The 17,097-nt window shown below is 44.7% G+C and overlaps 1 protein-coding gene across 3 annotated transcripts in view; it reads left to right on the top strand.

The window, feature by feature from the left end:
- The first annotated feature begins 9,013 nt into the window (after window positions 1–9,013).
- kcnq4 (potassium voltage-gated channel subfamily Q member 4) overlaps window positions 9,014–17,097 on the top strand; it is an 81,416-nt gene continuing 73,332 nt past the window's right edge. For all 3 annotated transcript variants that reach the window (XM_016996326.2, XM_062962296.1, XM_062962295.1), the window contains exon 1: window positions 9,014–9,453. In XM_016996326.2, the coding sequence (XP_016851815.2) occupies window positions 9,140–9,453 (314 nt within the window). In that variant the 5' untranslated portion in view covers window positions 9,014–9,139. The remainder of the gene's footprint in view (window positions 9,454–17,097) is intronic.

Below are 17,097 nucleotides of genomic sequence, written 5' to 3'. Positions count from 1 at the left end.
GAAAACCTTTTAGGAGTTTCATCAAGAGAAGCAAGGGAGTGTCCAAGCCCTCCCCACACAGACAAAGCAGTGACAGCATCCACAGCAGCATCTGAGAGCAGCCCGGCTTCCCGAAAACCCGTGACAGACCCTGATGGATACGCTGGTGCCATATTGATTTTGACTCTTTGGCGTTCGACCAAGACCAAAAAGAGCGAAGGGGAAGGAGCCATGGCGAAATATACATTCTCAGTTATGAAAACGGATCTGAGAAGGTGTCTAGGTTCAAAAAGAGGGGCGGAGAAAGAAAATATTGTCTTGCAGGACTTGTGGCAGCTCCTTTTCAAAGTTCAGACAAAAACACAGAGCAGAGGATGGGTTGAAGGCAGGCTGGGCTGGAGCCATCAACAAATGGGGCAGAACGAAAAGCATTCTCTTTTCGGCACTCTCTTCTCCTTCTCCTTCTCTCCTTATCCCTGCCATAGAGCTGACTCAATTTCTTGCAGAGGGATTTAGAAATTCAGACTTGTACTTCATCCAAGGAGAGAGTCAAGGGCATGAACTCTTCCATACCTCACAACTCTGAGGATGCCTGCCATAGATGTGGGCGAAACGTCTGGAGATAATACTTCTGGATGATGGCCACACAGCCCGAAAGACATACAACAACCCTGCCATGAAAGCCTTCGACAACACATATTCCCTAAATGTCAGGAGGCCAAGCGGGTTAGGCATCAGCCTGATGGGTTTCGAGTCTTCACCAGATCAGAAACACATAGCCATGGTTTTGTTTATCCAAGGGAAAGAATGGTGAGCTCAGAGCTAAAAGCCATGCTGTGCCTTTCTGGAGAAAAGACAAAAAATAATCTATGTCAACAAGGTTCATTCCTGTGACCTGTATAAATTATGCACTTTAAGAGCTTTGCTGTGTAAAACGTATTTTATGGAGCTGATGCTGCTATTTGCTTTTCCTACCAGGTATATATTTGCAACTGTCGGGACTCAAAACTGCCTGGGTTTAAACACGAAAAGCACACATGCACCCTCAAAATTCTCATCCAGCCCATTTTGGCCCCAATTCTTTCCTTTGCGTAGAACATATTTAAACATAACCGGAGTTCAGAATCTGTCATTTGGTTGTCTAAATGAAAGACTGGATTTCACTACCTAGAAAGTTACTTGCTTGGACCAGAAATCCCAGAATTTTGGGACTTGTCATCCAATTAACTAAGTTTCCCAGACTCTAATCATTTGGGGTACATCTATACCAGGCATAATAATAATAAGAATAAGAATAAGAATAAGAATAAGAATAAGTTTATTTATATCCCGCCTCCATCTCCCCCGAAGGGGACTCAGGGCGGCTTACAGCAAAATCAAAATACAAGCAATGATAAAATATAAAAACATCAAAGGACAAAAACAAAAACCAATAATAAAATATATAAGCGGCTGAGGGGGAAAAAGAAGGGGCCTGAGGCCAGGAATTGTGGGAGTTGAAGTCCAAAACACTGCAGGGCCCAAGCTTGCCTGTACCTGATCTATACTGTAGAATTAATGCACTTTTATACCACTTTAACTGCCATGGCTCAGTGCTATGGAATCATGAGAACTATAGTTTTATAAGTACTTCAGCCTTTTCTAACAAAGACTGCTGTGCTTCATCAAACTATAAATCCCAGGATTCCATAGCATTGAGTCAAGGCAGTGAATGTGGTGTTAATCTGCATGAATGCGCAGTGTGTTAAAGCACTGAGCTGTTGAACTTGCGGACCAAAAGGTGCCAGGTTCAAATCCTGGGAGCGGAATGAGCGCCCGCTGTTAGCCCCAGCTCCTGCCAACCTAGCAGTTCGAAAGCATGGCAATGTGAGTAGATCAATAGGTACAGCTCCGGCGGGAAGGTAGATAGATAGATAGATAGATAGATAGATAGATAGATAGATAGATAGATAGATAGATAGATAGATAGGCCCTCAGTTGTGCAGTGAGTTAAACCACTGAGCTGCTGAACTTGCTGACCAAAAGGCTGGCCATACGAATCTGGGGAACAGAATGAGCTCCCGCAGTTAGCCTCAGCTTTTGCCAACCTAGCAGTTCAAAAACATGCCAATATGAGTAGATCAATAGGTACAGCTCTGACAGGAAGGTAGATAGATAGATAGGCCCTCGGTTGTGCAGTGAGTTAAACCACTGAGCTGCTGAACTTGCTAACCAAAGGGTTGGCAGTACGAATCTGGGGAACAGAATGAGCTCCCGCTGTTAGCCTCAGCTTTTGCCAACCTAACAATTCGAAAACATGCCAGTGTGAGTAGATCAATAGGTACAGCTCCGGCGGGAAGGTAACAGCGCTCCATGCAGTCATGCCTATGGCCACATGACCTTGGAGGTGTCTACGGACAATGCCGGCTCTTCGGCTTAGAAATGGAGATGAGCAACAACCCCCAGAGTCGGACACGACTGGACTTAACGTCAGGGGAAACCTAACCTACAGCATAGATGCATCCATAGTCCAACGCTCAAACCATTGCACCAAAGTGGATCCTTACTGGGGGCCAGTCACATCATAAGAGCATATCGCTGTCAAAACAACCCCTTCCAAACTCTCCAAATTTTTAGAAATAGAAATGAGGACACTCTCTTTCCCAACTGAGCGGGTTGGGATTGCAGCGGGCTCTTCTCCATCTGCGGTCGGCTGCATTAATTTACTTTGCCATCGAATTTTCCTCTGCGGATTGAAATGCCAAGTCTGTGGGTTTGCCTTCCCTTTGTAGTGAAAGATGGATCGGGGGAAACCAAAAGGATCATAATCATAATTGCCTGGCATTCGGCGGTTGCAATTTATCCCAATCGCTGCCTGAGATCAGAGTCAGAGAAAGTTCCTGTTTGTCTTTGTTCTTTAGCAAGGGTTTGAACCCTGGTCCTGGCCCAACATTCAAAGCATGACACTGTCTTGATTTTTAACATATCTTTAGAGGTGATTCCTTTAGGGATTTCCTTGCCTTAATCCATGTGGTGAGCTGCTTTGGGTCCCATTCGGGAGACAGGCAGAATATACATTAAGGTAAAGGTAAAGGTTTCCCCTGACATTAAGTCCAGTTCTGTCCAACTCTGGAGGTCAGTGCTCATCTCATTACATATAATGTTCATAATATTATATTGTAATACAATATACTAATAATACATTTTTTTCATGTCAGGAGCAACTGGAGTTGCTTCTGGTGTGAGAGAATTGGCCGGCTGCAAGGACGTTGCCGAGGGGACGCCCGGATGTTTTGATGTTTTACCATCCTTCTCTCATGTCCCCGCATGGAGCTAGAGCTGATAGAGGGAGCTCATCCACACTCTCGGGTGGGATTCGAACCTGGCAGCTTTCAGGTCAGCAACCCAACCTTCAAGTCACGAGGCTTTTATCCCCTAGGCCACCAGAGGCTCCTAATAATACAATATAATAATATTAATTATATATTACATTTTACATGTAATATTACTAATAATATTACCATAGATTTATATACCCTGTTTCCCCTAAAATAAGACATCCCCAGAAAATAAGACCTAGTAGAAGTTTTGCTGAATTGCTAAATATAAGGCCTCCCCCAAAAGTAAGACCTAGAAAAGATTTTGTTTGGAAGCATGACCTCCGAACAGAACACCAGAGCACACAGGATCGGTAAATGTACGTACCATAAAGTGTTGTACATGGAAATAATGGTAGTAACAAGAAATTCTTGATAGGATTCACAGTTTATCTGGATATGCTGGTTTGTGATGACAACTACTGTACAGTATATAATAAATGTTCATTTTTGTTGTTCAACAATAAATGTGAATTCTTCTTCATGGAAAAATAAGACCTCCCCTGAAAATAAGACCTAGAGCATCTTTGGGAGCAAAAATTAATATAAGACACTGGCTTATTTTCAGGGAAACACGGTAGTACAATATAGTAATTTATAAATATAGTAATTTATTGCCAGTATTGTACTATGCTAATAATAAAATATTGTATGTAAATTTAATTTGTAAGCCCTTCGGGGTGAGAAGGTGGCATATAAATGTAGCAAATAAATAAATAAATAAACAAATCTCCATTTCTAAGCTGAAGAGCCGGCATTGTCCGTAGACACCTCCAAGGTTATGTGGCCAGCATGACTGCATGGAGCGCAGTTACCTTCCCACCAGAGCGGTACCTATTGATCTACTCACATTGGCATGTTTTCGAACTGCAAGGTTGGCAGAAGCTGGGGCTAACAGCAGGTGCTCACTCCACTCCCCGGATTTGAACCTGGGACTTTTCAGTCCGTAAGTTCAGCAGCTCAGCGCTGTGCCACCGGAGGCTCATATTAAGTGAATATGGAAACACGGCAACCATTAAGTTAAAGGAAAGAAAGAGGGGAAAAGTTTTTGCAAGTCATCTTCGTCAGATCAAACCAACAAAGCAAATGCGTAAACCCTGGCACCAAAGGGGATCTATCCAGGAAGAAGTGTAGGCTAGTAAATAGAGACATTTGCCGGCATCTGCTCCTTGTCTGCCTCTGGTTTTCTCCCCATTTGGTTTCTCTTGGATGCCCTACGATTGCTTCTGCTCCATTTTCCCCTCCTCACAAGCCCCTTTTTATTGGGCGGAGAAGGTAGAAGGTGGCAGAGGTATTACTTATTGATGTTTTTATGGCCTGTGTTTCTAAGTGCCTTCGGAACACAGCGTTGCTCATTAGGGCTGGGCACCGGTGCCAGCTCCCCTCAACCGCACCATGAATAATTCACTAACGCATCGGGCCTTTAATTTTCATTCCTCTGCCTTGTGGCTTTGGGTGAACGGGGTCCCGGGGGTGCACTTGGGGGAAATGCCTGACCCACAGCTTAGGAAGTTAAACCCAAAATCACGAGGGATTTCTCTGCAACCTGGCAACAGAGGAACAGTGGCTACAAGCAAGGGGCAGAATTTAATCTGGATCACCCAATGATACAACAGAAGAAGGTCTCCAGCTTCACCATGTAAGGCAGGGGTCCTCAACCTTTTTAAGTGGAGGGCCAATTCACAGTCCCTCAGACTGTTAGGGGGCCGGACTATGATGAAATAGTCCAAGATTAAGATTGTTGTTGTTGTGTGCCTTCAAGTCATTTCAGACTTAGGTCAACCTGAAGTCTAAAGTTTAGGACAGAGGCCAGGTCAATGACCTTGGAAGGTCGCATCCGGCCCACGGGCCTTAGTTTGGGAACCCCTGATCTAGATGATCTCATAAGACCATGGGTAAGGAAAGAGACCTCCAAAGACCAACTAGATGGTCTCATAAGACCATAGGTAAGGAAAGGGACCCTCAAAGGCCATCTAGATCAGGGGTCCCCAAACTAAGGCCCGGGGGCCGGATGCGGCCCTCCAAGGTCATTTACCTGGCCCCCGCCCTCAGTTTTATAATATAATATATTGTATATACATATAATATGGATAATAATATTATAATGTAGTAGAATAAAACAATAATAATAATATTAATTATATGTTATATATTACTAATAATATTACAGTATAGTGGTATAGTTCAATATAGCAATATATAATGCTAATAGTGTGCTATGCTAATAATATAACATATTGTATGTACATATAATTTGTAAGCCACTCTGAGTCCCCTTTGGGGTGAGAAGGGTGTGATACAAATGTAGTAAATAAATATAGCAAATAAATAAATAAATTTTAGACTTAGGCTCGCCCAAAGTCTGAAATGACTTGCAGGCACACAACAACAATCCTAATTAACTTGACTATCTCATTGGCTAGAGGCAGGCCCACACTTCCCATTGAAATCCTGATAAATGTATGTTGGTTAAAATTGTTTTTATTTTTAAATATTGTATTGCTTTTTCATTGTTATTTCATTGTTCTTGTTGTTGTTTTGCATTACAAATAAGACATGTGTAGTGTACATCGGAATTTGTTTGTATTTTTTTTTTCAAATGATAATTTGGCCCCTCAACAGTTTGAAGGATTGTGGACTGGCCCTCTGCATAAAAAGTTTGGGGACCCCTGATCTAGATGATCTCATCAGGCCATCAGAAGACCATAGTTAAGGAAAGGGACCCTCAAAGACCATCTAGACCAGGGGTCCTCAAACTTTTTAATCCGAGGGCCGGTCCACAATCCTTCAGACTGTTGAAGGGCCAGATTATCATTTGAAAAAAAAATACAAACAAATTCCAATGCACACTGCATATGTCTTATTTGTAGTGCAAAAACAACAACAACAAGAACAATGAAAGAACAATACAATATTTAAAAATAAAAACAATTTTAACCAACATACATTTATCAGGATTTCAATGGGAAGTGTGGTCCTGCTTCTGGCCAATGAGATAGTCAAGTTAATTAGGGTTGTTGTTGTTGTTGTGTGCCTTCAAGTCATTTCAGACTTTGGGCGAGCCTAAGTCTAAAATTTATTTATTTATTTACTGCATTTATTTACTACATTTGTATCACACCCTTCTCACCCCAAAGGGGACTCAGAGTGGCTTACAAATTATATGTACATACAATATATTATATTATTAGCCTAGCACAATATTAGCATTATATATTACTATATTGAACTATACCACTATACTGTAATATTATTAGTAATATTATATGTAATATAGAATATAATACTATTATATGGTATTATTATTAGTGTTATATTGTATTACATTATAATATTATTTTCAATATTATATGTATATACAATATATTATATTATAAAACTGAGTGCGGGGGCCAGGTAAATGACCTCGGAGGGCCGCATCCGGCCCCCGGGCCTTAGTTTGGGGACCCCTGATCTAGATGATCTCATCAGGCCATCAGAAGACCATAGTTAAGGAAAGGGACCCTCAAAGGCCATCTAGATGATCTCATCAGGCCATCAGAAGACCATAGATAAGGAAAGGGGCCCTCCAAGACCATCTAGATGGTTTCATAAGACCATAGAGAAGGAAAGGGTCCCCCAAAGGCCATCTAGACAATCTCATAAAACCATAGGTAAGGAAAGGGACCCTCAAAGGCCATCTAGACGGTCTCATAGGACCATAGGTAAGAAAAGTGACCTCCAAAAGCCATCTGGATGGTCTCATAAGGCCGTAGCTAAGCAAAGAGATCTTCAAAGACCATCTAGATGATCTCATAAGACCATAGGTAAGCAAAAAGACCTCCAAAGATCAGGTAGACTTAAGTCAACCCCTAAGTCTAAAGTTTAGGACAGGGGCCAGGTAAATGACCTTGGAGGGCCACATCCTGCCCCCGGGCCTTAGTTTGGGGACCCCTGATGTAAAGACCAAGACTTATCCAGCTGTAGGATCAATTCGTTGCTGTGAAAGTGGAGCACAATCCAATGAGAAAGAAGGAAGATTTACGGATGACTGGTAGGTTGTACTTCATATAGAACAGGATAGATGTAGGACAGTGGTTCTCGACCTGGGGTCTCCAGAATTTTTTGGCCTTTAGCTCCCAGATATCCTAACAGCTAGTAAACTTTGGCTGGGATTTCTGGGAGTTATAGGCCAAAAACATCTGGGGACCCTCAGGTTGAGAACCACTGTTGTAGAACCATTTTGGGTCTTCCTTTGAGGTAATTTCGGCTTTTCAAACACCTAAGTTGATAGCAATGAAGCAAAGCACAATGCATCCCAAATGATCCCATCTAAACAAAGGTCCAAAATGTCCTTGCTGCTTTTCAAACAAACCATCCTTTATTCTAACCATAATGCTTGCAATAAATCTTGCCAAGAAAACCTGACGAGAAGATCATTATGTTTTTGTGTTAGGAACTGTTACTATGAAGTTTTGAATAATAGTCCATGGTCGGTTGAATTCTAGCATCTGGAGGGTCCTCTATAGAGTTCAGAAAAGGGCAATGAGGATGATAAGTAGTATAGAGGATAAAAAAGACACAGAGAAGTTAAAGTTGGGTGTGTTCAGCCGGGTGAAGAGAAGATCTGAGCGGTAGCATGACTGCATTCTTGAAATACCTCCAGATAGGAGGAGGCCACATTGTTCTTTACTGTCCCAAAGGATAAGACCAAGGCTAATGGTTTTAGGAAAATAGATGCAGATTGAACAGTAATTGCGGTGCCCAGAATTGGACACAGTGTGATTCCAGGTGTGGTCTGACCAAGGCAGAATAGAATAAGGGGAAGCATGACTTCCTTGGATCTAAACGCTGTACCCCTATTGATGCAGGCCAGAATCCCATTGGCTTTTTTCGACGCCGCATCACATTGTAGTCTCATGTTTAACTTGTTGTCTACTCCAAGGTCTTTTTCACAGGTACTGCTGTCGAGCCAGGCATTGTCCCCCCATTCTGTATCTTTGCATTTCATTTTTTCTGCCGAAGTGAAGTATCTTGCATTTGTCCCTGTTGAACTTCATTTTGGACCACTTACCCTCAAGAAATTCCTTCCAGTGTTCAACAGAAAGTTACCTTCCTATAGTCTTAACTTTAAGATGTTGGGACTCTTTAAATGAGCCAGGAAACCACTGGGAGGCGGGGAGAGGCCGAGGAGCAAGGCGGGGAGCAGAGAGAGAAGGAGAGAGCGGAGAAGAGGAGGAAAGGAGGCAGCTGGGAGGGTGGAGATGCCATGTGAGCCTGGGAAGCAGCAAAAGGCAGGTGGAGAGACCCCGGAGGATGGAGAGGGAGAAGGAGAAGGAAGAGAGGCCGGCCACGGGAGCAGCAAAAGCAACAGCAGCGAAGTCTCCTTCTCCCAAACCCTTCCGGCGCGAGGCGGGCGCGCAACCAGGGACTCTTCTCAACTTGGGCGGAGAGTCGGAGGAGAAGCCCTGAACCCAGGCGCCTCGGAAGCAAACGCCCGACTCTTGGGGCCCCCCTCTCTCTCTTGAGGGCCCCCCGACTTTCCCCGGATGCCTTGAAGGCTGGGGAGGAGGGGGGCGCAAAGGCGAGCGAGACGAGAGTTTCGCTTTGGAGAGAGAGCTTCGCCGCGCCTTGGAGCGGGGAGCGCCTTTTGGGGAAAGCGCGCGGCTGGAGTTGTGGAGACCTGGGAGAGTCGCAGGAGGAAGAGGAGGCCGTCGAGGAGACGTGGAAGGCGACGCGGAGCCGTCGGAGGGGCCATGCCGCCGGGCTGAGGCGCGTCTCTTCCTCCTCCTCCGATGCCTTGAGCCACTTCTGCCCCAAGCGCCATGGCCGGAGCGTCGGGAGGCTCGCCGGCCCCTCTCTCCGGGGAAGCCCAGCCCCGCGGGGAGTTCGTGGCCCTCACCGCCGTCCAGACCGAGAGCGGAGACGGGACCCCGGCCGCTGCTTCCTCCTCGGCGCCCCCCACGGCCACCACCAGCCCCCGGCGCCTGGGGCTCCTGGGCACCCCTTTGCCCGTCCCCCCGGGGGGCTCCGCCGCCCGCTCCTCCGCCTCGCACAAGCGCTACCGCCGCCTCCAGAACTGCCTCTACAACGTCTTGGAGAGACCCCGCGGCTGGGCCTTCATCTACCACGCCTTCATGTGAGTCACGCAGACCCCTCTCCCCAGGCCACACTCCCGGGACCCTTGGCATAGCATCCCGGAATATACTAAAATATACCTTGGAACTACTTTAGCACTAGCTAATTTATTACAGCATGAAGATTATAATCTATATGAGTTTATACTATAACTAGCTGTGCCCGGCCACGCATTGCTGTGCCGAAGTCTGGTGGTATGGGAAATAAAGTATTGAGGAATTGGTGGTAGTTAAGGTAAAGGGTAAAGGTTTTCCCCTGACATTAAGTTCAGTCATGTCTGACTTTGAGGGTCTCCATTTCTAAGCTAAAGAGCTGGCATTGTCCCTAGACTCCTCCAAGGTCATGTGGCCGGCATGACTGCATGGAGAGCCGTTACCTTCCCGCCGGAGCAGTACCTATTCATGTACTCTCATTTGCATGTTTTTGAACTTTAGGGTTGGCAGAAGCTGCCTAAGTGAGGCCTAATTCTGCCTGTCCCCTGGGCTGAGTGGGTTGCTAGGAGACCAAGTGGGCAGAGCTTAGCCTTCTAACTGGCAGCAATTGGATAAAAACAATTATTCCTCTCCCTCTAATTAGGACTTTATTTTTCTTTTCATTTTGTTGTATCAACCTGGAGGCGTGGATGATGGGTTGTGTTGTCAAATTTTGAGGTTGGGGGGCCTGTAGTTTTGTTGTTTTGTCGGTCGCCGGGATTCCATCACTCTTTTATATACATAGATTAATTAATTAATCTGGCCCTCTTAAAGGTGCTACACGGTTCTGGGTTGTTTAATAAGCTCACGTATGCTGTCCCAGGGGATATCTACATGGTAGGATTAATGTGGTTTGACTCCACTTTAACTCCCATGGCTCAATGCTATGGACGCCTTGGATTTGTAGTTTGACATGGTCTTTCTCTGCCAAAGGCTGCTGGTACTTCTCCAAACTATAATGGCTAAGATGCCATAGCATTGAGCCATGGTGTTTAAAGTACAGTAGAATCTCACTTATCCAACACTCGCTTATCCAACGTTCTGGATTATCCAATGCATTTTTGTAGTCAATGTTTTCAATACATCGTGATATTTTGGTGCTAAATTCGTAAATACAGTAATTACTACATAGCATTACTGCGTATTGAACTACCTTTTCTGTCAAATTTGTTGTCTAACATGATGTTTTGGTGCTTAATTTGTAAAATCATAACCTAATTGGATGTTTAATAGGCTTTTCCTTAATCCCTCCTTATTATCCAACATATTCGCTTATCCAACGTTCTGCCGGCCCGTTTATGTTGGACAAGTGAGACTCTACTGTAGTGTCAAACTGCATTCATTCTGCAGTGTGGAGTTGGAGGGGACCATCCAAACCAATCCCCTTCCGCCAGGCAGCCAAACAAATCAAACTTATGTTGTCGAAGGCTTTCATGGCCGGGGTCACAGGATTGTTGTATGTTTTCCGGGCTGTATGGCCATGTTCCAGAAGTATTCTCTCCTGACGTTTCGCCCACATCTATGTCAACCTCCGAGGATGCCTGCCATAGATGTGGGCGAAACGTCATCCTGGCAGGCATCCTTGGAAGTTGACATAGATGTGAGCGAAACTTCAGGAGATAATACTTCTGGAACATGGCCATACAGCCCGGAAAACATTTAACAACCCTACAATCAAACCTTTCCTGGCCAATTGCGAGAGATAGGCAATATTCCAGAAGTCAGGAGCAGAATTCAAAATGATCTTTTGAACTCTTACCATGAAATAAAAAGACCAGACACAAGAACATTGATCTAATACTTTCTCATCACACTAGAGCATGTATCTACTTTAAATCCAGCTTCTGCCTCATGCAGAATTCTGGAGTTTGTAGTTTGGTGAAGTTCAAGCTCTGGCCGAGCTAAATCCCTAATGTGGATTTAAAGTGGATGCAAGCTCTAGTGTGATGAAGTCCTTAGGCATAGGCAAACTTTTTTGCCTTGGGGTCGCATTGCGGGCCTAACAGAGATGGCCTGGCTGGGAGGGAGTGGGGCAGGGCCCGGGTCATCCTCAGGTTGTCCTCCTGGCATAAGGATGGGGTTGCTTGCCTGATCCTAATGCCGTGAGGAAAATGAGACATGCAGCAACTGCCCCGATCCTACTGATCTTCGAGTTGTCCTTTTGGCATTATCCTGGGAGGAGGGTGAGACAGGCGACAGCCGACAGTGCTCTGGAGGGCTCTTAGCTGCTGCGTGCCATCCTCAGGCCACCCTCTCAGCATAAGGCCCAGGCCATTCTCAGGTTTTACTCCTGGCATAAGGATGGGGTTGCTTGCCTGATCCTAATGCCGGGAGGAAAATGAGACATGCAGCAACTGTCCCATCATTCTCTCCCAATCTTCGGGTTGTCCATTTGGCATTATGCTGGGAGGAGGGCGAGACAGGCGACAGCCACTAGTGCTCTGGAGGGCTCTTAGCTACTACGTGTCCTCCTCAGGCCTCTTGGTATAAGGCCCAGGTCATTCTCAGGTTGTCGTCCTGGCATAAGGATGGGGTTGCTTGCCTGATCCTCATGCCGGGAGGAAAATGAGACATGCAGCAACTGTCCCATCATTCTCTCCCAATCTTCGGGTTGTCCATTTGGCATTATGCTGGGAGGAGGGCGAGACAGGCGACAGCCACTAGTGCTCTGGAGGGCTCTTAGCTACTACGTGTCCTCCTCAGGCCTCTTGGTATAAGGCCCAGGTCATTCTCAGGTTGTCGTCCTGGCATAAGGATGGGGTTGCTTGCCTGATCCTCATGCCGGGAGGAAAATGAGACATGCAGCAACTGTCCCATCATTCTCTCCCAATCTTCGGGTTGTCCATTTGGCATTATGCTGGGAGGAGGGCGAGACAGGCGACAGCCACGAGTGCTCTGGAGGGCTCTTAGCTACTACGTGTCCTCCTCAGGCCTCTTGGTATAAGGCCCAGGTCATTCTCAGGTTGTCGTCCTGGCATAAGGATGGGGTTGCTTGCCTGATCCTCATGCCGGGAGGAAAATGAGACATGCAGCAACTGCTGGGTCATCCTCTCCCAATCTTCGGGTTGTCCTTTTGGCATTATGCTGGGAGGAGGGCAAGACAGGCAACAGCTGAGAGCACCCTGGAGAGCTCTTAGCTGCTGCGTCCCTTCCTCATGCTGCCCTCGGCATAAGAACAGGGTCACTCACACTCACATGTCGGGAGGAGGGCGAGACATGCTGTGGCTGAGAGCTCTCCAGAGGGCTCTTAGCAACTGCATGCCTTCTTCCTCCATCCTTTCCGCATAAGGATGCAGCGGACCATCGTGACTTTATGCTGAGAGGTTAGGGAAAATGAGGAGGGCCTGAGGTAAGCGCCCAGGAGGCCACATCCGGCCCTGAGCTTTAGTTTGCCCATGCATGATCTAAAGGGCCATTTTCTGACCAATTTATTGAAAGAACTGTACAGGGAAAACATGTAAACACATAACATGTAACCCATGGGTGAATGGCCACCTAGTGAGCCTCGTCCCTGGGCCAGGTGTCACTCCCTCTGACCATCTCCAAGGACATGCGTGCACCCAGGATCCCCAAGGCCAACTAAAACTGGCCTACGTTGCAATATTTTATCACTAAGATAGAATAGGGAAGTGGGTAGATATAGGCACCATCATGAGCTCAGCTCATGATTAGAGTATGGGAAGGAGGTACGTAGCTGATTTGCTCAAAGGGGTTGCTGTGCTAGCCAATTTCAGCCCATTGAAACTACTTTAGCACTAGCTAATTTATTACAGCATGAAGGTTATAATCCATATGAGTTTATACTATAATTAATCTAGCCCTCTTAAAGGTGCTACATGATTCTGGGTTGTTTAACAAGCTCACATATGCCGTCCCAGGGGATATCTACACTGTAGGATTAATGCGGTTTGACTCCACTTTAATTGCCATGGCTCAATGCTGTGGACCCCTGGGAGTTGTAGTTTGACATGGTCTTTCTCTGCTAAAGGCTGCTGGTACTTCTCCAAACTATAACGGCTAGGATTCCATAGCATTGAGCCATGGTGTTTAAAGTAGTGTCAAACTGAGTTGTTGTATGTTTTCAGGGCTGTATGGCCATGTTCTAGAAGTATTCTCTCCTGACGTTTCGCCCACATCTATGTCAAACTGCATTCATTCTGCAGTGTGGATGCACCCTTGGTTCCCAAGACATTCCAGTTATCTACATTGCTTTTTGCCAGGGAAGAAATGTAGCTAAAAGGCAGGATAATACAATCATTTTTTAAATAGTAAAAAATGATATTTTAGGCTTCTCTTTGAGTCTTTGCAAAGTTGTATGTCGGCCCAGAGACGATCATGCAATACCGAAGATTTTAAAAACCGTTTAAAAATAGTGTGTGTTGCGCCTGTGAGTTTAACTTATTCCCAAACTCCTAAGGCATTTATAGTTGCTTGCATTTTAAAAATTACTCGGTTTTATTGTCTTATGCTTCCATTTCATTAGAGAGCAGCCTTTATATACGGCAAGTAAAATAAATAGAGATTAAAGTATTTGGTTAATGCTAAGCCGGTTTACGGCAGACTTGGAGACCTCGAGAATTCCCTTGTTGCCGGCGATGTCTAGGATTCGGCAAAGAACTGGGTCAAATGGATGGTGTGTTATTGATTTTTGGCACAGATAGAACTGGTCCTCTGATATTTGTATATCCAGCTATGCCTTCTGTATCATATGTCTTTTATTAGAGGAGGCTGTTTTGAAGATCTCATGATGGAGCAAGGCCAGTTGATGGCCGTATCCATATGTAATCACAAGCCCGGGAATTCATCAAATCGTAGAGATCCAGAAGTGGTACTTTGGCATGACTTCTAACCTCAATATTCTGATTTCTTTTTCTCATATAATATTTTGAAAGCCAGCAACAAATCTTGGCTTCTTGCTGGTTTGCAATCCTGGCTTGTTGGGGGAAGAGATGGTTTGGAGCCCAGACACAACGCAAAGTTATTGTTTTTCATGTTTGTTCACCTCGTTGAACAAGGACTTGAAATTGTGTGAATCTTATGCAGAATGATGAGATTATTCAGCATTATCCAGGGACCCTGGTTTGCCGTGATCTGTGAATGTGGCCAATGCTTTCCATCGTGATTTATTTCCTGGCATTTTGATCTAACCAACATCTTTTCTGTTTCCTGCCTTTTCTCCATTTCCATTTTGTGGAGTTCCAGAACCATACGTCAGCTTTCCTTAACTTTCCTCATCAGTCATCGCGGTCACCAACGAAACCTTAGGAAGCACTAAGAAATGTATCCATCGGAGTGATAATGGCTGCAAGTCAATCCGCAAATTGTACAAATTATAAACATTATAACAGTAGCCACACTTGAACATCGCCAGTACGCTGTTTCTGTAGGGATTAAGCCTCTCTGAAGGTTTTTAAATGGAGGCTGGATGTCCATCTGTCAGGAGGGCTTTGAGTGTGTTTTCCTGCCTGGATGAAGGGGGTTGGATTCGATGCTATCTGGGGGAATCTTCCAGTGGAGTCTCCTTCTCTGAGACTAAATGGTTGTCTGTTGGGAGGGCTTTGACTGTGTCTTCCTGCCTGGATGAAGGGGGCTGGACTAGATGCCCTTTGGGGGCACTGACTTTGTTTGGGCATTTTTAGGTGACACACCTAGGCATAGTTGTGTGTTCTGATACACAATTTGAAAACTAATGCCCTAGATGCCTATTGATGCAGCCTAGAATCGCATTGGCTTTGTTCGCTGCCGCATGACACTGTTGACTCAAGGCTCCAACAGGATTCCAGTGGTGATTTGTTTGCAGACAATATTCAAGTCTTTGTAGAGTAGCACATTGGCTTCTCTCATTTCTCAAGTGGAATCCATTTGTCAGGCCTGAGTTTGGAAATGCCTGCTTAGCTCAAGATATTGGACAGCCTCCTGGCTCTTCTAGAGTAAAGGAATCCCAGGCCCCCAAACCTGACCCATTCTTCTTGCTTCTCTTTCTTCCTCCCTCTTCAGTCAATGTCTCCTTATCAGCATTGAGGATGAGTTAAGGATCAACTTAAGGAGTCAAACGTCTACTCAAATCTGGTGAAAAATCTCATCCGAAGGCTCTCCGAAGCCAACGGAGTTTGGAGAGCGGCTGATGGCTTTCATAACAAAAGATTAGCATCTTAATCTCTTTCACGCTGCAAAACGGGACGGCCTCAACTTGAAAAGTTCATTCAACTCGAGGGTAATTTTGGACCCGTGGCTTGTGTTTATAATATTCCTTTTTTAAAACGGGAAGTTTACCCAGAAGTACAGTAGAGTCTCACTTATCCAAGCTAAACGGGCCGGTAGAAGCTTGGATAAGCGAATACCTTGGATAATAAGGAGGGATTAAGGAAAAGCCTATTAAACATCAAATTAGGATCTGATTTTACAAATTAAGCACCAAAACATCATGTTATACAACAAATTTGACAGAAAAAGTAGTTCAATAAGCAGTAATGTTATGTTATAATTACTGTATTTACGAATTTAGCACCAAAATATCACGATATATTGAAAACATTGACTACAAAAATGGCTTGGATAATCCAGAAGCTTGGATAAGTGAAGCTTGGATAAGTGAGAATCTACTGTATATATATATATATGAGAGTGCCACTTTTCAGAGCACATCATCTGGATCTGGAAAAGAAAGGTCAATGGGGTCTTTCCTCTTAAAATACACAACATTTGAGAAGTGGACGGAAATGTGATTCTGCCACAGGCTGCTTTCGGATTGATAGTGAACAGTAGTGTTGTGCTTTTGTATGGAATTGCTGTCCGTTTTGTGTCGTTTCATTCGTGTCGTCTCATTTTCATATTTGGTTCCCTCTAATGAAAATGGGCCGCCTATATGACACAAATTTTCATCTGGCTAATGAAAAACATGAAAAGTTTTGTGCCATTGGTGGTAATGGCAGAATGGGGTTGGACTGGATGGCCCTTGGTGTCTCAATAATATTAATAATAATAATAATAATAATAATAATAATAAGATTGTGACTTCCAATATGGCAGAATGGGGTTGGACTGGACGACCGTTGGGATGTCAATAATAATAATAATAATAATAATAATAATAATAATAAGATTGTGACTTCCAATATGGCAGAATGGGGTTGGACTGGACGACTGTTGGGATGTCAATAATAATAATAATAATAATAATAATAATAATAATAATAATAATAATAATATAGATTGTGACATGGCAAGGGTTGGATAGGATAGCCTTTGGGAGTCCCAACTCTAGGATTCTATGAACTTTTTAGGGACCAAATCATGTGGACTGAGGAGGCACAAAAGCTGGTGTCGAGGCTCCCAAATCCGTGATGACTTTCCCTCTTTTTCCACCTAATTAGTTATCTCATCCTCTCGGAGTATCGGGGTTGCGGCAGGTTTTGAAGAAAGCAGGAAAGCTATAAATCAAAGAGCAGGTGTTACGGCTCCCCGTGCCATGGATGCCGCTCTCCTTCTCTCTGGGCTGGGTTATTTTTGGTGAGAAAAAAGCATATAAATATGCAAAAAGTTTTTTCCCCCATAAAAGGTGTGCTGATTGCTGCTGATTTGGACCCATTAATGTATAAGCAGAGCTCTTCATTTGGCCTTGGTTGGTTTCAGGTGTGTGAGAAGTCGGGCTTCTGCTGTAATCCTTTCTGTAA

This window comes from Anolis carolinensis, unplaced genomic scaffold (genome assembly GCF_035594765.1).
Source record: "Anolis carolinensis isolate JA03-04 unplaced genomic scaffold, rAnoCar3.1.pri scaffold_10, whole genome shotgun sequence".
NCBI classification, from domain to species: domain Eukaryota; kingdom Metazoa; phylum Chordata; class Lepidosauria; order Squamata; family Dactyloidae; genus Anolis; species Anolis carolinensis.
Note: the sequence above shows the minus strand (reverse complement) of the source record. Positions and strands in the feature narration are given on the sequence as shown.